The sequence below is a fragment of the Sciurus vulgaris genome, assembly GCF_902686455.1.
Source record: "Sciurus vulgaris genome assembly, chromosome: 8".
NCBI classification, from domain to species: domain Eukaryota; kingdom Metazoa; phylum Chordata; class Mammalia; order Rodentia; family Sciuridae; genus Sciurus; species Sciurus vulgaris.
Window position 1 is genome coordinate 6,810,450 of NC_136468.1, and position 20,915 is coordinate 6,831,364.

The 20,915-nt window shown below is 51.4% G+C and overlaps 1 protein-coding gene across 3 annotated transcripts; it reads right to left on the bottom strand.

Annotated features, from left to right (window-relative positions):
- Nucleotides 1-626: 626 nt before the first annotated feature.
- Nucleotides 627-20,910, bottom strand: ZNF775 (zinc finger protein 775). 3 transcript variants are annotated; one of them, XM_079152521.1, is made up of 3 exons: nt 18,859-20,910; nt 9,176-9,257; nt 627-3,007 (listed from the first exon to the last, which is right to left on the bottom strand). In XM_079152521.1, exons 2-3 carry the CDS (start codon nt 9,204-9,206, stop codon nt 1,413-1,415), a joined length of 1,626 nt encoding a protein of 541 aa, XP_079008647.1. In that variant the 5' UTR covers nt 9,207-9,257; nt 18,859-20,910; the 3' UTR covers nt 627-1,412. The 3 variants fall into 3 exon arrangements, with proteins under 3 accessions (XP_079008647.1, XP_079008646.1, XP_079008648.1); XM_079152520.1 differs by lacking the exon at nt 18,859-20,910 and adding an exon at nt 15,949-16,065; XM_079152522.1 differs by lacking the exons at nt 9,176-9,257; nt 18,859-20,910 and adding an exon at nt 15,949-16,045.
- Nucleotides 20,911-20,915: the final 5 nt, after the last annotated feature.

Here is a 20,915-nt window from a genome sequence, read left to right on the forward strand (position 1 = left end):
ATATGCCTCACTGGCACTGTGTTACCCAGGAGCTGCCCCGCTTGTCCTCCCTATCTGTCCCCTCCCTGTCTTGGGGCTTTTCCCACATAAAAAGACCTAAACTAGATTTGAAGAGAGTGGTGCCCAAAAGCCTCTTGCCAGCTCCCGGAGAAGGTAGCATTGCCTGGCATTCAGAGGAGGATCCAGGCCTCCTGAAGGTAAACAGATGCAGTTCTTTCTTCTAGAGAGCCATGCTGGGGTCCCTCCATCTTCCTCCCCACTCACAGCCACCCAGCCCTGGAACCCCAGCACCTCACCCTCTGCAATTCCCTCTCCTCTGAGGAGGAGGTCTGGAGCCCTGGCTTCTATCAGCACCAGGATCTCAGTCAACCCTGCTTTAATGTGACTTCCAGGGGGCAAGAGGTGAGGCAAGGCAAGGTGGGTGGGGTGAATGTGAGAAGACTAAGCAGACTTGAAGGAGAAGGGACGGGAGAAAACTCCCCTCCTGCCCCAGCAAGAATGGCAGTGGGGAGTTGCTGTGTATGTGGCAAGAGCTCCCTGCCCTGGTCCTGGGTAGACAGATCCCTGGGAGCACACACAGACACCAGCTTCAACAAGGGAGTCTCAGAAAGGACAATGACACCACGTGGAATAGTCAGTCCTTCATTTTTCTCTTCTGCAACTCCAGGATGAATAAAGATCCAAGTTAGTCACAGCCACCCACCCACTTGGGCTCCCACCAGCACACCTCCCCAAGTGGCCAAACCTCAGCCGAGATCACCCACCTGTACCCCAGTCCCTGACCATCACACACATGCCAGTTCAAGGGCCAGTCAGTCATATCCAGCATTCCACTCAGGGCTGGAGAAGGACCAAGCCCTTCAGCCCCTCCAGAAATATTTATTGGATGCCATTAAAAGTGGCACTCGCCTTGGTGCTGGGGCTATGCTTGCCCCTCCCTACCCACTGCCTCTTCTCCTTTCCTGGAATTCTGGAGTCTGTCTCTACTTTGCCATGCGGACAGTCCCCTGGCCATTGTGCAGCCAGGGTGTGACAGGCCAGTGCTTCAGCTGACCAGTCCTGGGACATTTCTCACCAGGCACCTCTGGAGGGTGCCAAACCGCCCCTTCGCTCGGTTCCTGAGGCTGGGGTACACACTGGTGTGCAGATGAGCGCAGCCCACCACAGACTCATCCAGGCTCCTGCGTGAGGAGTGCTGATCTTTTAACTCCTCCCTCCACACACCCTGGGCACGTTTTCGATCCCCTTTGAATTGAAATACTTCTGGAATGCTGTTCTCTGGGCCTCAGAGGCTTGAGGTACTGCTTTTTGATGGGTCTCATGCAGGAGGTGCTAAGAGCCAGCTTTCCGGCCGTCCCTGTCCCCACTCGCCACACACAATCCGCTCTGCCAGGCGCACAGCGCCGCGTGCACTACAGCGCCTCCTCCTGGGAGCCCGCATGAGGCAACAAAGCTCCGCGGTGGACGCGCTGGTGCTTGAGCAAGTGCTGCTTCTGGCGGAAGCCGCGGCCGCAGGCGGAGCACTGATAGGGCCGCTCGCCGGTGTGGTTGCGCCGGTGCCGTGTCAGGTTGGGCTTCTGGCTGAAGCGGCGGCCGCACTCGGGACACGCGTAAGGCCGCTCGCCCGTGTGGATGCGCTGGTGGATGGTGAGCGCCGACCACCACGAGAAGCTCTTGCCGCACTCGTTGCAGATGAACTGGCGCTGCTCCCCGGGCCCCGCCAGGCCCCCGCGTCCCCGGCCCCACAGCGCAGACCCACCCCCCTGTGGCCTCTGGGGACTGCGGGGCTGCGCAGCCAAGTCCTGGGGGGCCTCGGCTTGTGGCTCGGAGCCCGGCTCCCCGTCCGGGAGGCCAGGCCCAGGGCTCAGGCGCTCGGCAGCAGCGTGCACGCGCTGGTGGGCCCGCAGCGCGGCTCGGCTCGAGCAGCTCTGCCCGCAGCTGGGGCACAACGCAGCCTGTGCGCCCGGCAGGTGCGTGCGCAGGTGCTTGAGCAGGTGCTGCTTCTGGCGGAAGCTGCGGCCGCAGTGCGGGCACGGGTGCGGCCGCTCGCCCGTGTGGTTGCGCAAGTGCCGCGTCAGGTTGGGCTTCTGGCTGAAGCGGCGGCCGCACTCGGGGCACGCGTAGGGCCGCTCGCCCGTGTGGATGCGCTGGTGGATGTTCAGCGATGACCACCAGGTGAAGCTCTTGCCGCACTCATTGCAGATGAACTGGCGCTGTTCGCCGGGCCCCGAGGGGCCAGGGACTGAGGTCCGGGCCCCAGACTGGCCCCACCATCCCTGGCAGAGCCCCAGCCAGGCCCACTCTGGGCGGCCCCGTGGTGTCCCAGGCCGCAGGCGACAGGCCCGGCGCACCGCAGCCTCCCGGAGCATTTCATGCAGGCCAGCGCGGGAGCCCTGGCGGTCCCTGGCGTGTGCGCGTTGGTGGATACGGAGGCCCACCTGGTGGCGGAAGCAACGTTCACACTCGGGACATGCATGGGTGGCAGGCCGAGAGTGGGTCTTCTGGTGCTTGAGAAGGTGCTGCTTCTGGCTAAAGCGCCTTGCACACTCCGGGCAGCAGAAAGGCCGCTCGCCCGTGTGGTGCCGCTGGTGGCGGGCCAGGTTGGGTTTCTGGCTGAAGCTCTTGCCACATTTGCCACAGAGATACGGCTTCTCTCCAGTGTGGGTGCGCTGGTGGATCTTCAGGGATGACCACCAGCTGAACCTCTTCCCGCAGTCCACGCACACAAAGTGACCCTCTCCAGCAGAAAGTGTGGAGTTCAGAGGGCCTGGGGCGGCCCCGGGGGCGTGGCCTGCCAGCAGCCCATCCTGCTCAGTGGGAGGAGCCCACCTTGGACCCCCAGTCTCTTCCTGTGTTCCCAGACCCCGAGGTCGCCTCATGGTCTGGCATGGCAGGAGGCCCCGATGCTGCTGGAAAATGTTTTCCTTGTCCTTCTCTGGAAGCACAGCCTGTGTCTGCAGCAGCCACTCTGACTTCTCCTGCTTGACCTTCATCACCAACTCATCTCCTGGCAGAGGCAAAGGGAGAGGATGGGAGAGGTCACTAGCTGCTCCCTAGAGTGCAGGGAAGGAGCAAGAGAGAGGAAGGGGTGCGGGAGGGCAGAGAAAGCGGAGACGAATGAAAGCAAAGATTTTTAAATGGAGGGGGAAATGAAAGGGGGTAGGGGAGAGCAGAAAGGACATGCTAAGGACAGGCTGGGGTGTGGCCTTCTCTACCCCAAGGCCCAGGAGTTACAGAGAAGGTTAAAAACACCATTCCAGGCTGGGGTGTGGCTCAGTGGTGGAGCACTTGCCCAGCACGTGTGAGGCACCCGATTTGATCCTCAGAACCACATAAAATATAAACAAAAAAAAAAGGTATTGTGTTCATTTATAATTAAAACAACAACAAAAAAAATCCAGTGAAATCTTCTGACCCAATGAATAAGGAGAAAATGGTCAAATTTGAAAACAAAGTATTCTTTTTCTAAGAACATCAATGTGCTGGGAGCATGTTAAACAAGGGTATGCCCAGTCTTGCAGGGTGACCAATCTCAGGTCACTGTCCCATCCATTCATCCATTGTTTGGGCTCCGGATCCAGGGCAGTAGCCATGGAGCATAAACACCTCACCTGCTGGGACCTTCACCATTGGGCAACCTCACTGTCTTAACCAACAATGTAGGCCAAAAAGGCCTCAACACTGGAAATGTGTGGCCGGAAACAGGGGTTGCCTTGCCTTTGTGTTAAACCCAGGCCACTTCACTCACTAGAGTCCCACAGCTGCTCCCAGCCCACATCTCACACCTGTGCATGAGTCCTCATGAAACGTCTGCTTTAGACACTGGGGAATACATACTCTAGGATCCCATTTACAAGGTGATCAAAAGCTGGCGACACTAATCCATGAGTGAGGAGCCAGGAGGATGGCCAGGATAAGGAGGTATGGGTTTCGAGGTTCCTGCATGTTCTCCCTATGTGGGTGTTGGTTACAGGAGTGTATTCCCTATGTGTGAATTTGCAGAGCTTGTACGGATGTTACACTTCATGAAAGCTCACATTCAATAAAAAGGTTGTGGAATCAAAGAGTTGTAAACACAGAAGAAAATCTAAAAATAAGAGGTTTCAGCATTCTAGAGATGACAAAATAAACCCAAAGAAGTAGAAGATTTTGATAAAGGTGAAAACAGAGATTACAGGTAAAGAGAATGTAAATGTACCAAAAGGATTCTGAAAATCTGAAAATACTATTTACCAACTTTATATTAAAAGATTTGAAAATCTATGTAAAGAGATGGTTTTGCAAGAAAATATCAATTAAAACTAACACAAAAATAGGTACACAACCTGTTATATAAATAATTAGAAGAGACTGAAGAGAAAGCCAAAGTTATACCCCACGACAGGGAACAAGTCATGTGACTGTATAAACAGGCTCTACTAAAACTTCAAGGGAAGGATTATTCCCTGCTCTTTAAACTATTAGAGGGAACAGCAGGGAGGCAAAAGTCTATTAAGTCCAGCATCACTCTTGCATCAAAACGAGACAAAAGTGGGGGTAGGCAGGAAATCACAGGTTTACTGTTCTTTGGACAGATGCAAACATTAGCAAAGCAAGTTCAGCGGTTTTAAAAATAATGACATATTATGACTCTGCTGGGATATGCCCCAGGAAAGCAAAGATGGCTCGACAGAATTCATGACATTACCTTATTAAAAGTGAAAAACCTCATACCAACAGATGTGAAAAAGTCATCTGCTAAAATTCAGCATCACTTCTGAAGGAAGAGAGGGAGGGAAATAGTAAAGAAGAGCAGAAAGAAGAAAGGAGGTGGGAATGAATGAATGAGCAAACTAGGAACACTAGAAAATGTCTTAACAAAAGATGTATACTAGAAATTACAGCAAACACTTCAACCAAAGACAAGATCAGAAGCAATAAATGAGGGCGCTCATATCACTGACACTACTGAACTTCACACTTGAGAAACCAGCAAAGCCAAGGAGGAAAAAAGAAAGAAATGGATAAACATGGGAAAAGAGGAGACAACTGAGCTTTGCTTATGATTAGTAACTTAGAATGTGCAATAGACTCCACTGAAAAATGGAAATACAGCAAGATTGCCAAGTACAAAAATTTATCACTGTTCTAAAAATGGCAATAAGAGAGCTGGGTGTGGTGGTACATGCCTGTAGTCCCAACAACTCAGGAGGCTGAGGCAGAAGGATTGCAAGTTCAAAGCCAACCTCAGCAACTTAGCAAGACCCTAAGCAATTTAGCAAGACCCTGTCTCAAAATTAAAAATAAAAATGGCTCAGATGTGACTGACGTGACTGATGTGAAAGATGTGACTGAATGGTAAAGCCCCTCTGGGTTCAATCCCTCATTCAAAAAAAAAAAAAAAAAAAGTAAAATGGAGAGATAGATAATATTCCTACTTCACAATATACATGGAAACATGGGAAAGCAAGTAGGCACAATGGCATCCCAAGGACATAATCTGGGAGCATATCCTGGGGTTCAGACTTTGGGAGGACTTGTTAAAATTATAAATATACAGAATCTTCTGTATCTTCCATCAGGCAATTGCACTCTAGGTATTTATCCTAAGAAATATATGCAAATGGACCAGGTATGTTGCTAGTAGAAGAGTGCATGCCTAGCATGCATGAGGCCCTGGCTTCCATCCCTAGTAGTGCACGTGCACACATGCATGGAATATGTGCAAGTGCAGAGGAATAACAAGAATACTCAAATGCTATTGGTAATTAGCAAACGATGGATAACCACCGAATTACTCATAAAGAATAGTTTAAAATAATTATTCTGTTCATGATATGGAATGCAACTAATAACTGAAAAAATTGGAAAATAACTATCTATGCCAATGTGAAAGATTTCCAAAACATTCAGGAGAGAGCAAAAAGAAAAAGTTGAGAAAAATTATATGAATTATTTGACCCAATTTATGGAAGATAAAACTATATGTCCCTATGTACATATGTACTTGCATGACCCAGTATGCTGCACACAACCTGAAGATGGTAGTTGCCCCTGAAATGAGAGGACTGGATGGAGAAGTCAGAAGGGCTCTTCACCTTATCTGTCACTTAAATTTTTTTGTATGTGTGTGTACTGGAGATTTAATCAGGGGTGGTCTACTACCGAGCTTCACCCCTAGGCCTTTTTCAACTTTCATTTTTTGAGACAGGATCTTGCTAAGTTGCCAAGGCTGGCCTCAACCAAGCCACCTGCTTCAGCCTCCCAACTCCCTGGGATTACAGGCATATGCCACCACACTGGCTTGTGTCATTTACATTTATATGAGACCATTTAAATGATATAATTTTTTAAAAACGGAAAGAGCTGGGGATGTTGCTCAATATTTAAGCACTCCTGGGTTCAATCCCCAGTAACAAAAATGTGAATATGTGTGTGTGTAATTTTTAAATTTTTAAACATTTTAAAGAAATAAAGAAAAAACCCTCACTAATAATCTGGTAGCCTTTAGTTCTAGGACCAAAAGTTCCCCTCCACAGCCTCAGGGGTCATGGTGGGAGAGGATATCATGAAAGGTACCTTAAAGGGGCCACTTTCCCTCCTGGCAAAATAACTTCATAATGCCTCCCCTGGTGCTTGGTCATGAAAAGTCATTCTGGTGAGAGTCATAATTTGAAAATGAAAATGGTGATTGAAATTTATTATTGGCAGGCACTGAACACCCAAGTGTAATGAGTTTAATTGATTATAGCAGTGTTTCTTTAGCTGCAATGAAATGTGGGCCAGCAGAGGGATTTAAGGCACTAAGCATCCAAATTGGCAGCCTGGTAGTGAATCCCAGATATATTCAAACAAGAAGGGACCACTGTCCCTGAGTGACACTGAATCCATTAATGCCCCAGAGCCCCCCTAGTTACTGCCTTGCCTGGTAAAACTTGGTCTTAATATCCAATAAGTGACTTTCCCCTCCCTACCACCAGCCAAAAAGATGTCCCTGTGCCTGAGAGCCTCAAAACTCCAGGACAGAGTTCTCATGCTTGCGGATGGGCACAAGAATATAAATCAGCACAGTCCCTGCAGAGCTTGGGACTGAGGAATAGGGTGTGCTTGACCTTCAGCCTGTCCCAGGGACATATCCCTTCAGGCATCAGATATTGATACAAAGCCTCTGGCTTGTTCCTCTGTCACCATAAAAAAATGTTATGTTTTAATTTTAAATGGTTCAGATAAAATAAGAAGGTGTTAAATGTTGATTACCATTTAATGGGTACAGAGTTCCTGGATGATAAAAAAGATCTAGAAATAGATGGTGGTGATGGTTACACGCCATTGTAAATGTGCTTAATGATACCAATGTGTACATTTCATAATGGTTAACTTGATAAATTTTACATTATATATATGTAGCTGCAACAACAAAAAATAGATATATAACACATAAAAATTAAGAGGGGCTGGGGATGTAGCTCAGTGCTACAGCGCTTGCCTAGCTTTCACATGGGCCCTGGGTTAGATTCCTAGCACTGGGGGGGCGGGGGAAGGGGGCGGAATTAAAAGAGGTAAGTTCTCAATTATCTGAAAAATGTGACATCCACATTGAGCCATTCCCTAAGTCCGACCAGGCAAGAACTGGCTGCAGCCCAGGGCAGGCCTCAAGCTCCCCACAGGTCTCCTGAGTCTAGGCCAGCATTTTCCCTCTTCCGTACAACCACAGGGGTGCCTCAGAAGTGCCCTGGAGAGGAGAGGGGGCCCTGGTAGTCCCCGAGGCTCCTCTGGCCAGAGCTGCCCCACGGCTGATGAGTTTACACAGGGAAATTGTCCCTACTGCTTGGCACGCATGCTCTAGGCTTCGCGGTAATTGCATAATTACCACGTCTGCATCATACAGAAGCTCTCAGATGCCAAAGTGAGACCTGAGCAGGGCCAGACTGCCCATCAAAGGGTCCTTATCAGGACCCAGTCCAGGATGAGTGGCCTTCACATCACTCTGCCCCTCCCAGAGCTTGCTGCTAATGCTTATCTTTTATCAGCCACCACCTAATTTTTGTCTCAGTCTTAAGTCCACTGAAATGATTTTCCTCTGTGGTTCTTCCCACAGAGGCCACAGGGCAGGGGCTCTGGTGTCTGTGGAACAACTGCCCTGGGAGGGGACAGGGAGATAAGGAGACCAGTCATACTCTGCAGAGGGTCAGGACTGCTGAGGTCGGCTAGGCCTGCCTTGGGACCCCGTCACTGGAGGGGGAAAGGGACACAGCCACTCTGCAGCCCCCATCACATCAGAACAGGGCTGGTAAAAGAGCAGGAGCACTGTGGCAGGAGGATTACAAGTTCAAGGCTAGCCTGGGCAGTTTATTGAGACCATGCCTCAAAAGAAAACTTTAAAAAGAGATGGGAGGGCTGGGGGTGTAGCTCGGTGGTAGAGGGCTTGCCAAGCAAGAGCCAGGCCTCGGCTCCACCCGCGGCGCCGAAAAGGGTGGGGGGCGTGGCTGGGAGAGCTGCTGGGAGGCAGCACACCTACAACGCTTTACTCTGGAGGCTGAGGCAGGGGACTGCAAGGTCAAGGGCCACAAGATGAGACCCTTTATTTTAAGGTCTAGGGATGTAGCTCAGTAGTAGAGCACCCCTGGGTTTAATCCCCTGCACAGGGGGGGAAAAAAAAGAGCTGGGAGAACCCCTCCCAGGTGCCAGGGGTGCTGGAGCCCCAGCACAGGCTACACAGAAGGGCGCCTGCCAAGAGCACGTAATCAAATGGAGAATTTTTCCATTCCCAGCAACACTTGCCCAGAAGATATCAAAACTAAGGACTGTGTTTCATCATAGCCGACTCTGAGCCAAAGACCCTGAACTTTGAGTGATCCCAGAAAGCTTTCCTGGACCCAACTGAAGAAGCTCTGCTGATCAACAAACAACAGAGTCTGCTTCAACCAGCTGTCCTACCCTGAGTGCTAGTGCTTAAAACGCCCAACTTCTGCATGCCATGTGTGTGTCTCCCTTGGCCTGGCAAGTTCACGGACTGGGCTTTGCCTTTTTCTTTCCTCCCATAACCTCTTTGTTCTATTCTTTGGATGACCTTCAAGTCCTGGTCCCTACCCTGAAATTGGACATTCTAGATGCTCCTGCAGAAACATATGCTTGGCTCCAGGAAGGACAAGGACAGGCGGAAGGCCTGGGACAGGAGGAAGCCACTCTCTCTTACCTGTGCTGTCACCAGGAAGGCCACTCTCCATCCCTGAAGGCCTCTCACAGCATCAGTGCTGGCCAGATATCCGCCCTGCCATCTGAGGGTGAGATGGGAGCAAAGTGAAGAGAATCGGCCTGTGGGACAGGATGAAACCAGGTCTCCCTGACCCGCACCCATATCACAGACCACACGCTCTTTCTCAGCGCGCTTCTGTGACCTCAGCTGAAATGTGCAAGGGTTAATAGTGCATAACCTGTCAGGCAGGCAAAAATGGCATATTTCTATCTAACGAAGAGGAAACCATGCAGAGAGGGTCCCTGACATGTCCAGAGTCACAGAGGTGGTTGAATGGCAGAGCTGGACAAAAACCCAAGTCTCCTGACTCCCAGACCAGAGCCTCAAACCCTTGACATGGGAAAAGTGGTAAGTGAAGGCCACCCACATGAGAAACCAGGAACCTCAGCTAAGGTCAGAGATTGTGCAGGACAGATGGCCCCTTATACGTCTCCCTCAGTGGCCCATCTGTCAGAATCCCCACCCATGTTCTAGCTCAAACCCTTCCAGGGCATTCCACAGCCATCTTCGGACAGGAACACTAGTTCACCAGTCCCTGGCCCAGCCATCATTTTTCTTTATTTTAGGCCTCAGTCTTCTGAACACTTCCTGACTGGCTCTCTTCCTGCCTGGAACATGGCTGGGGGCAGATCGCACGGCTTCTTGGATGCCCCAAGCTGTTGCCTAGGAGTCCCCTCTGCAGCCCCCACAATCTGCCTGGCTTGCCCTGAACTTCTTCCTCCTTCTTCAATGTCACCTTCCCAGAGCAGCCTCCCTGGGCACCTCAGCATCCAGCGACAAGCCTAGTTACATCCCAAACTGCCCCCAACGGTTTTCCCCTGATGTGCTCATCACAGGGCTGTGTGCCCCACTGTCCCCAGGAGCCCAAAGCCCAGGGCCCAGGACAGAGTCCCCAGGAGAAGCATGTAACAAATGCCCTGGCAGAAATATGCTGCTGGCTGGGGACTGCGCTCCGACACCAGCTCGTTTTATCACCTTGCCAGTGCTCAGCATGACCTAGACTCCACTAGCTGCCCCACGAGACTTGCAGCCCATGCTGTGGCCACCTAGGAAGGGGCTCTTCCAGGCTTCAGTCAAAGCTCCCTTTCAGCCACCTCAGCTTGGTGACCCTCACCAGAAAGCCCACTCCAGCCAAGGAAAGCCTTCCAGAGACCCTCTTCCTCTGCAGGGTCCCCTTCCTAAGTCTATCTGGGCACATCTGCTGAGAGTAGAAATCTGGACCCTGACAAGGTAGAGGAGGGGTATGTGGGAAAATAGGAATCTAAAGAAAATTGCCTTTCCCCGGTGCAGAGTGAAAGACACCTTCTTCTTCTTCTTCTTTTTTTTAAAGAGTTTTTTGTCTGTTTGTTTTATGGTACTAGGGATTAAATCCAGGGATGCTTTACCACTGAGCTATATCCCCAGACTTTTATTTTGAGATAGGGTCACAGCTGCCCAGGCTGGCCTTGGACTTAAATCCTCCTGCCTCGGGCTCCCGAGTTGCTGGGGTTACAAAGGTGCAGATGGGCTGAGTATTTTCTTCAGAAACTTCTCATTGTTCAGTTCTGCCTCTGTCCTTTTTTAGACAAGCTTAAGTCTTTTTTGAGGCCAAACAAGGCTTTTGACAACTTTACAACCTAATGTCTTTCCTTGTTTTTGGTACCAGGGATTGAACTGTGCCTCACTGTGCCACCCCAGAGTGTGAGGAAGGGAGCCCTGGGTCTAGGTAGAATAGGAAGTGTTAACAGGAGGAACCCTCAAGGGCCCAAGGGGGTGAAGTGAGAAGTGAGGGGACACACAGGACAGGAGTGGGTAAGCCAAGCTTTGGGAGCCCACCTCATCTGTGTGCTCAAGTGGGAGATGTTTGGAGACCATGCCCTGGGAAAGCCAAGCCCAGGTGGTCCCTCCACACGGACACCCTTTCTAGGTCCTCCATGCCACCAGGAAACCCCAAGATTCTCTCTCTCCATCATATGAACTGGCATGTCCCTCCTCACCCCTGGCCCTGACATATCACTCAGCTTGCAGGAGACCCCAGGAAGCAGGTGGCAGGCTGCCCTGCAGGATGCAAGTCTCCGCAGCTTCGTCTTTCACACGTGGGCCCTGACCGGTGCTGGGCCACCTTTCCCCTCCATTGCCCACAAGTACAGGGGAACAGGTCACACACGGGGAATGAGGGGATCAGGTCACACATGGGGTAATGAGTCTGGTCACCTCCTACTTCCTACCACCTGCCCCTAACCCAGCCTCCCAACACTGGGTTGGGCTGCAGTTCTGATAAGAACCTCCTCAAAGGAAAGGCCCCAAAGGACAGCTGCAGACCACACAAAGAGCGGATTATGGCCTGCAGCAGGTGGTGAGGCCTGGGGCCAGGGGAGGTAACAAAGGGGCTTGATGTTAGCAGAGACTTGGGGACAGAGGGAGGGCAGCAGCTGGAGTGAGGAGCAAGGCCGCACCACCACCCCACCCCCACCTCCTCCCAAACCGCAGGCATCTGCAAGGGACTCAGGACCCCAGGTAGGGAATAAGAAGTGGGTGTGACTCACACATCCTTTGTCACCAGTGGGCAGGACCACAGCCCCTTCACCAGGAGCTGAGGCTTGGCAAGGGGCAGCTCTCATCCTTGAGGCCCCATCAGGTCCTCCCCCATCAACCTTCCACCTACACCAGTCACCCTCAGCTACCCCAGGAGACCCAGGCAGAAGGCACCTGCCCAGGCCCATCCATCAAGTGCACTGCTCTCTAGCCACGCCACCCTTCTAGCATAGCCCATTTACCTGCCTTGCCCTCTGAGAAGCCTGCCCTCCCCTCACAGGCACCACCTGGTGGTACTTCTACTTTCCCAGCATGCCCCCGTGCCCCTGCATGCAGGACGCCGTCTGTAAGGACACAGGCAGGTCTGCAGCCTGGTGCCGGGGGGACTCTTAGATCAGCAAGTGTGCACCTCCTTTTCCTTTGTTGGGGAGGTTTCCCTGAACACCTTGACACTGACCTGGCTATGAAAGGAGGATGGTCAATAGAGAGAGGGAGAGAGCCACCAGTGAGCACCGACTGTGTACCGAGTGCTCAGCAAGCATTGACAAGTCATCCTTCAGCCAGGGAAACCATGGCTGGCTCAAAGTCACAGAGCTAGCAAGTGCTGAAGCTGGGACCAAACAGGAGTGGGGACCGTCCCCGCCAGGGTGCTTTCCCTTCACCATGTGGTGTTCTAGGAGAAGGAGGGTAACAGAAAGCAGCTTGACCAAGACAGCCTTAAACTGCCTCCCTCACTTTAGGGGCTTGGCTTTATACCCACATATGGTAATTTAAATTCAAATAAATTCAATTTAAAATTTTGTTCTCACAATGGCCACATTTAAGTGCTCAACAGCCATGTTTGGCTTGTGCCATGTTTGGCTTCTACCCTAATAGATGGCCAAGGTTATTTTTGTCTTCCCAGAAGGGAATCTCTAAAAAGGCAGGGACATTGCCCCACTTGATCCCTGATATGCAGAAGGTGCTCAATACTGAGTCTATGAATTAATTAAACGAATGGAGGACTCCGAAGGGGTCACTTTTCTTGCCTCTGTCTTTTGTCACTAACAATAATGTTCTCTGCCAAAGACGTGGGTTTCGATTAATAGTGGTGATGTTTTCATTTAATATACATAATCAAAGGCATATGGGAAACTAATGTAAATACCACTTACAAACATGCCCAGGCTCAATCACATCTACAAATTCAACAAAAGTTCAAAGATGTGAAAATGTGGAGATAGTCATGCATGTGAGGCCACATGTCACATTGCACAGTGTGGCTTTCCACAGCTTCAGTTACCCACATACCGCCAACCAGAGCCAGGACAGCACAGGACGATATATTGAAAGAAACAACATTCACATAACACTTATCACAACAAACTGTTATAACTGTTCTTTGCTGCTAGTTATTGTTAACTCATACTGTTGCCTAAATTTTATCACAAGTATTTAACTTTAGGGAAAAAACAGTAAATATGGGATTCACAGTGTCAGGCATCCACTGAGGGTCTTGGAATAAATCCCCAAGGATTAATGAGAAACTACTGTATATGGAAATATAGAGAAGGGAAAATATTTTTTTAAACTCACAGACACACAAATGTGCCAGTCAAGAACCACAAATCACTATGCAGCACACTTGTGGAAACAGAAATGGATCCATTATGACACCTGTCCCTGAATATTCAGGGACATCCTTACAGGTCCAAGAAACAGAACTCAGGGAGGCAGGACTGGAAGTGCTAAGTCCACAGTGAGCTCTGAGTGGTGACATGCTGGGTGACCTGTGCTGGGTGAGGGGTGTGTAGGCCAGCAGGGGCTGCACTAGGCTCCAGAGAAGCTGGAATGGGACAGAAAGTCCTAGGAAAATAACTCGGCTGTGCCCTGTGCAGCCTGAGACCCTCCAGGGCCTGGCCCACAGGAAGCAGCAGGCCTTTTCCCCTTTGGCCAGCTCTGGATCATCAGCCTAAGACTCCCTCTTGAAGCCCGCTCCCCAATGGGGAAGATCTCCCCACAGCTGCACATCAGGACCACATCACACTCCAGAGTGGCAATCAGGAGGCCTGAATCTTGGCCCCCTGTTACTAATACACTGTCACTTCAGCTATCTGGGCCTCAGGTTTCTGAGTGCAGGTGACTGGGTTTGTTATGAGCATCAAATGAAGCAAATTCAAAAAGACTACATTGAACCCTATAAACTGGACAGCATCTTCTCTCTCCCATTATTAACCTTTAAGACCAACCCCCTCCCACACTTCCCAAGCCCTCGGCAAATGACCCCTGCGGCTCACTCTAAGCCAGCACTCCTGCTAACTGCTCTGGAATCTAGAAGCCCATACCACCCAACCCCGCATGGAGGAAGAGGGCTGGACATAGCTTTCACTGTGTCCCTGCCAGCCCTAACCATGTGGGCTTCCATCACCACATCCTCTCAGTGGCGCCCGTGCCTTCCTCAGGACTCACTCTGCCCCTCTTCAAGTCAAAACCTCTGCAAAGCACAAACAGGTCTCTGGGCCCTACCAGCACTATTTTAACGCCTCCAAGATCCACTGCCCTGCCTGAGCTCCAGTCTCACTACTTCTCACCTGGATGACTTCAATGCTTTATGGTTTATCTTGCTCCCTCCAATCTATCTGCCACCCAACCAATTTTTCTAAAGTTGGAATTTGAACATTATTTCCTTACTTAAGATCATTCAATGACTCCCTCATACTTTCAGATTTAGCTTAAAATTTCTTGGCAAGGCCAAAAGGCCAAAAGCCTGGTCTGCGGTCATCTCTCCCCCTACACCTGACATACTGCATCTCCCAATACCCAGTTCCTGAGCTTGAGCTTGGACTGTCACTTGCCTCCAAGCCTCAAGTCCTCACATACACACCTATGACCATTGTTGGAATGGACTTGCCTGACTTCTCTTCTCAGCCCAGATCAGGGATCACTCTGCTCAGGAAGCCTTTTTTGGTACACGAGGCTGGTAGGAACTCCTCTGTTTAACCTGTGCACCATTCAATCCAGTACCATCTCCACAGAATAACTGTTACCATCAATACTATCTCTGGATCTAGTAGTGGCACATGCCTATAATCCCAGCTGCTCAGGAGGATAGCAAGTTTGAGACCAGCCTCAGAAACTGAGACCTTATTCCAAAATAAAATATCAACAAGGAGTTCAGTGGTAGAGTATTTGCCTGCATATGCAAGGCCCTCAGTTCAATCCACCCTCCCCCACCAAAATCCTATCTCTGGCAGTGCAACAAGATTGCAGCATTTAACACAGGGTGCATCCATCTCCTGGCACCCACTACAGGCCTGCGCCTTGTAACCATTACTAAGCCTTGTTATAAGGGTACATTCAAACAGATTAGAAGTGCAGAATCCTGGAATCCTGGCGCTGAAAGCGAACAAATGCCATCTAAACTCTTCATTTTGGAGTGAACACGGGGATTCAAAAAGAACATTAAGGTGGAGCCTGGACTGTCGCTTGCCTCCAAGCCTCGGGCTCTGATCACACCCGACTCCAGCCGCACTCCATCCTGCCCTGAAGGGGGCAGCATCTTAACATCCCCCACCTTTACAGAGGAAAAAGCCCCCCCCCCCCCCCCATCCCAACCCCACCGAGATCCGACTGCCGTCCGTGCTCATTTTCCTGGCACGGAGGTTTCGGGAGGGCCATGCACACACCTAGTCCCACTGCTGCAACTTCTGTGGTGCTTTCCTCTCGCTGTTCCTTACCCCCAATTCCCCCCGCCCCACTCATTTAATCGCACATTTATTGAGCACCTGTGAGTCACTTTGCAAAGAGCACTGGCCCCCAGGAGCTGCTTTATCAGGGGGGTGGACACTGACGGAACTCAGAACAACGGGCCAGCACAGGAGGGGCGGTGCACAGACACCCTCCGCTCACCATTAGCTTCTCCCTCGCATGCTCACGGGCCTCCCTCCTGACCTCGCTCCCCTGGCCTGCGGCCCTCCCCACCCCGGCCCAGGTCCCTTCCCCCTCGACTGTGTGGGGATGGAGAAAGTTTGGGGCCCGGAGCACCGGGACGTGCGGGGCTCTGGGCACCCGAAGGCCCGCGCCCCCTCCCTCCGCGCCAGCCCGGGCCGGGTGGAGCGGCGCGGGAGGAGCGGGGCCGGGCGCCGGGCCATCCCTCGCACTGCCCCTCCCCGCCCTAAATGCAGAGGGACTCGGAGGGAGGGGGCCGGGGAAATAAATACCTTTGACTTTGTAGCTAAGGTTAACGGGAACTGCCACCCCGGGGGCGACTTGGGCACCGGGCTCCCAGCCCTGGCCAGTCCCGGGGCAGGCGGGGAGGGCACGCGCACCTGATTGGCTGGCGGTCCTGGCCGTCCCCCAGGCTGTCCAGCCACCCGATTGGCTGCGCGGCTCAGATGACACGCCCGGTCCTATCGGAGCAGCCCGCGGGGCGGCCCCTTTGTTCTCCAGAGCCAATAGCCGGGGGGGCTGACCTCGCCCCGGGGCGCGCGGTCCCGCGCCGCAAACCCCTTGGGGAGGAGGCCGGGCGCGGTCCGCAGCCGGTGGCCGCGCGGCGTCACGACGCCCTTGCCCGTCCTGCCCTTGAGACCAATCTCTGGGTCTTCTCTTCGCGCACCCGGCTTCCCGTACTTGAGCGTATTGATGTCTGAACTCAGGGCGCACGCACGGGTTCGGTAGTTAGCTCCGCAAATATTTTCGGAGCGCCCCCAGTGTGGCCAGCCACTGGTGCCTGTGCAGGGGAGCCCTCCCCAACCACAAAGAAACCCGGCTCTGAGACTTCCCCTCGAGCGCATGTCTACTCTGTCATCGTTTTTTTTTTTTTCCTCCCTGAGAAGCTGTGTTCCCTGGGTGGTACTGCACACATCTGTGTACACATGGCAGGGAGGTGCACGTGCCAGGTGCCTGCGTATGTAGAGAAAATCCCCGACATCGCGGCGGCCCCGCACTGCCTGGTGATGTTTAGAGCGCTCCACAAGAGACGTTGGAAACCGAAGCATTCAACCCCTTGATTTCTAGCTGGGAAAACAGGAGCTCAGCGGGTTAAGTTACCAGGTCTAGTCTCACCATGCTCACTAGGGCTCTGATAAATGGAATCATCTCCCAGCTGCTAACCTGGTCCAGATGGCCAACTGGGGTGTACACTTCCCAGAGATCTCCGGGAAAGCCTAACCCTGATTGGAAGGAAATCCCTCTCACTTCTTCCTCTAAGGGGACTCAACTGGGTCAACTCCCACTGGCAGGATTGTCTGCAGAGCCGCTGAGAAACTGCTTTCAGAGGCAGGATGCTGCAGGGCTGCTCTGACAGGTGAAGAAGGTGGACCTGATGTTACTTAAACCGTCAACCCCTAATGAAGCATTTGCCACAGGCTTAATTGCTGTTCAGCCTCAAAAGCACAACAGAAATTGGGGGCCAGAATTCTCTTCATGTTGCCACTTGCTGGGGTACAACTTTCACAAAAGCTATTTTTCTGTCTCTGGACTTTGATTTTACTCACCTGTTAAATGGTTAATAATTTTCTAGTTGCCCACATATCTCACCGGACCTTTACAACTATATTTTGGTTATAAGCAATAGAAGCACTTGTGCTTCATAAACTCCAGCACACCCTACAGAAGCCCCACATCACTTAGCAGTCAACCCTTCAGCGTCTCCCACACAGGGTTACTTTTTGGAGGAGGAGCCACAAAAGGCTTGCTTCAGAGACCAACATTCTAGTTCCAGGTCTTCCACCAGCTAGTGTGACTGATCCTGGGAGGTCACTTCCACTCTGAGCTTGTTTCCTCCTCTACAGAGTGAAAAACTTCTCCGAATTGACATTCCTTGGTCAAGGACATTTCAGGGATAGAAAGAATGAAGCACATCTGGGACTCTATTCCCATTAAGCTAAAAAAAAAATATAATGATTTTTTTTTTTTTTTAAAGGAGGGGACACTTTTTCCAGAGGGAAAACGTTGTAGAGGGGAAGAACCCCAAGCTCTTCCCACACTGTAGAGAAAGGACTTGGGGGGATAGAAAGTATACATTAAAAGTATAAACAAGTCTGCATTATTTAATGTTTAAAAAGATAATTCAACACTTATGTAGAAGGAAAAAGAAAGAAAGGAAGAAAAACTGCCTGCCAATCCTTCAGAAGAGAAGGGAAGCTCCTGAGACAGAGATTCAATCCCTCCTTCCTGGTCAGCCCTCCCCTGTGACTGCTGTCTGTATGAGCCAAGCTGACTTGGGAACCACTTGATAATCTGAAAAACTCAGGACAGAACCAGGGCAAATTCACTGTCTTTACTTTCCAGCTTTGTCAAGGCTACCTATGGGGCCTTCTCTGTCCTTCAGCCCCTCCTCACCAACTGTACCCAAAACAGCAGGCAGCCTAACAGGGCACCCAGTACCCATCTTCCCCACGGTCAGGCCAGGTTCCTTTAAGATGATGACTTTTCATAAGGCCAGACCCCTGGTCTGATTCCCTCTTCCCCTCATCCTAGTCCCTGCCCTCAATATTAACTAGATGCCAGAGAACCTGCTCCTCCTTCCTGCCCATCACCTCCAGAATCCGCACCTTTCCTGTCTCCCCTCCACTGGAAGCTGTGTGCTCCCTCAGAGGCGGATGCTCATGGGACTTTCTTGAGGCCATGCCCTCTGTCCCCAGGCTCTGACAGGTAACTTGCCTCCAACTACACAGTTTTTTGTTTGTTTGTTTGTTTTTTGAACCAGAAATTGAACCCAGAGGCACTTAACCACTTAGCCACACCCCCAGTCCTTTTAAAAAAATTTTGAGACAGGGTTTTGCTAAGGTGTTTAGGGACTCACTAAATTGCTGAGGCTGGCTTTGAACTTGCAGATCCTTCTGCCTCAGCCTCCTGAACTGCTGGGATTACAGGCATAAGCCACCATGCTCAGCAACTACACAGGTTTGTAAGTGCCCCAATAACTCCCAAAATCAATATGAAGCTTTGAAGGTGTTGGCTTCCATCCTACATATTAAGCCCTACTCATCCCTGTCCCTCTCTCCACTCTACCTATGTTCATCCTCTCCAGACCCAAGCTTCACAGGAGTCTGGAGACCTCACAGTAGTTCTGATCTTTGAAACCCATTTCCATCACATCAAGCACACAGTAGGCATTTAATACTTACCTTAACCAAAGGCAGCAGCAAACTCAATTTATCCAAAAAGCATTGTGATGGTGATGAAGAGGGATGGGTTCAGAGGCAGACAGACCTGAGCTTGAATGGTCTGTGGTGCCTGCCAGTTACATGACCATGAGCAAATGTTTTCATGTTGAAAAGGCAAACAAGAGCATCCACTGCACAAGGATCAGGTGAAGCAATGCAGGGGAACTTCCTGCCAGGTGCCACCCGCATAGGCAAATGGTGGTTATTCTTAAGCAGCACTCTGCACTTGGTGCTGGGGATAAACGCAGATTACTAACACAAGCAGACGTGAATAAGCCCGTTGGCAAAAACAGACACTCACACGTGTAGGAAAACCCCAGTGGGGGCAAGACAGTGAGGGATTTGCAGCAGGGGAGCCAGTGAGACCCTACAGGACACAATCAAACCTGCCCCTTTCTCTCCTGGTAACTGGCACCTGGTAACCCTGACCTGGCCTCAAAGGCTGAACACCCGGTCACATGGCTCTGCACCCAGCGTGTGTGGGATATGCAAGCTGGGAGCTGTCCTTGCTGCTTAGAATTGCCTGTCCTTCCAGAAATTCCTGTCATGTTGTCAACCCGTGAGCAGGGGCTGCAAGGCTAACCTGTCTGTAGGGCCCAGTACTGCCCCAAAGAACTTTCAATGCTAGTTAAAGGGACTGGAAAGCCAAGGTGATGAGAAAGACAATGGGGGTCCTGGTTGCACCACAGTGGGCCAGTGACCAGCAACCAGTATCACTGAGGAGGGTACTAGGATTGAACCCAGAGGCACTATGCCACTGAGCTGCATCCACAGCCCTTTTTTAGGTTTTAATTTGAGACAGGATATTGCTAAGTTGCCCAGGCTGGCATCCAACTCACAATTCTTCTGCCTCAGCCTCTCAAATCACTAGGATTACAGGTGTGCACCACAACCTATCAGGAACCAATTCTTGGTTCAGTTAACTGGAACCTTGGCCCACCACCCAGGGACTTAGTCCAACTTCCTAGTTGGCTGGCCACCTCCTCAGGGAAGGACTGCATGGAGGGTGTAGAAACCCTCAGCTGCTGACTGAGCCCCACATGGCCCTTCCTTCCTGGGAAGAGCCCTGTTCCTCCCTCCAACTCCACAGTCCCCAGGGAAAGGAACACTCCCCAGCCACCAGTTCTAAAACCAAATCTTTATTCTCTATTCTGAAAAGGAGGGTAAGTGGTTCTTCTGTGTAGATCCAGAGAACAGAACAAGGCCCAATAGGTAGAAATTATAGGAAAGCAGAATTCAATCATTATAAGGAAGAATTTCTAACAATTAGAATCATTCTACTATAGAACCAGGGCCTCAGGAGGTGGGCGCTCACATCACCAGGTGAGGCTGGTATCCACATGCTGGAAACCTTGTAAAGGAAACTCACCCAGGACCTTCCCTTCAGCTGACCCTCCAGCACTGGTGGGCCAGCCCTTCCCACAACACAAGCTCAGGAAGGAGTGGAAGAGGGTCGGCCCTGGGAGGGCCAATTGGATAAAGCCAGACAGACCCCTTCAAGGAGGAAATGCCCTGGGAGGCTGATCTTCCGGGAGACAGAGGATGGAATCACAGGCAGGAGATGGGCCTCTGCAAGCCTGGGATTTCAGCAGGGGCGTCGGGGAGGGGGCACAGGTGAAAGCAGCTTAGCTTCATCTCTTGGGCTGAAGAGGCCCTGTGCTGCCCTAACAAGGCCAGCAGGTTCTCCAAGGGTATCCAGCTGCTCCACTTTCCCTCCTGAGTTTTCCTTTACTAAGGACTGTACCACACCTATTTTCAAAAGTGACCTGAAGTAACTCATAATAAAGACTGGGACATTAAGGCGTTAACACCAGAGGATGGACTCTTCCTTCCCACCGGTGGCTCCTCTAGCCAAGGGCACTACAGGTAAATGGAGCTGCTATTGCTACTTTTCCAGGGCATAGGACAGTTAGGATCAACGTTGGAAACACCAGCTGGAAGCCAGGTCTCTGCGCTCTGAAGGGGCATCCCTGGCCATCGGGTTGACTCCCTCACTAACAGGGCCCAGTTCACTCCCG

Excerpts from the sequence above, each read along its gene's own strand:
- ZNF775 (XM_079152521.1), bottom strand. The coding sequence starts at position 9,206 with ATGGAGAGTGGCCTTCCTGGTGACAGCACAG. Across the intron at positions 3,008-9,175 it reads CCTTCCTGGTGACAGCACAG|GAGATGAGTTGGTGATGAAG; the intron begins GTAAGAGAGAGT and ends TGCCTCTGCCAG.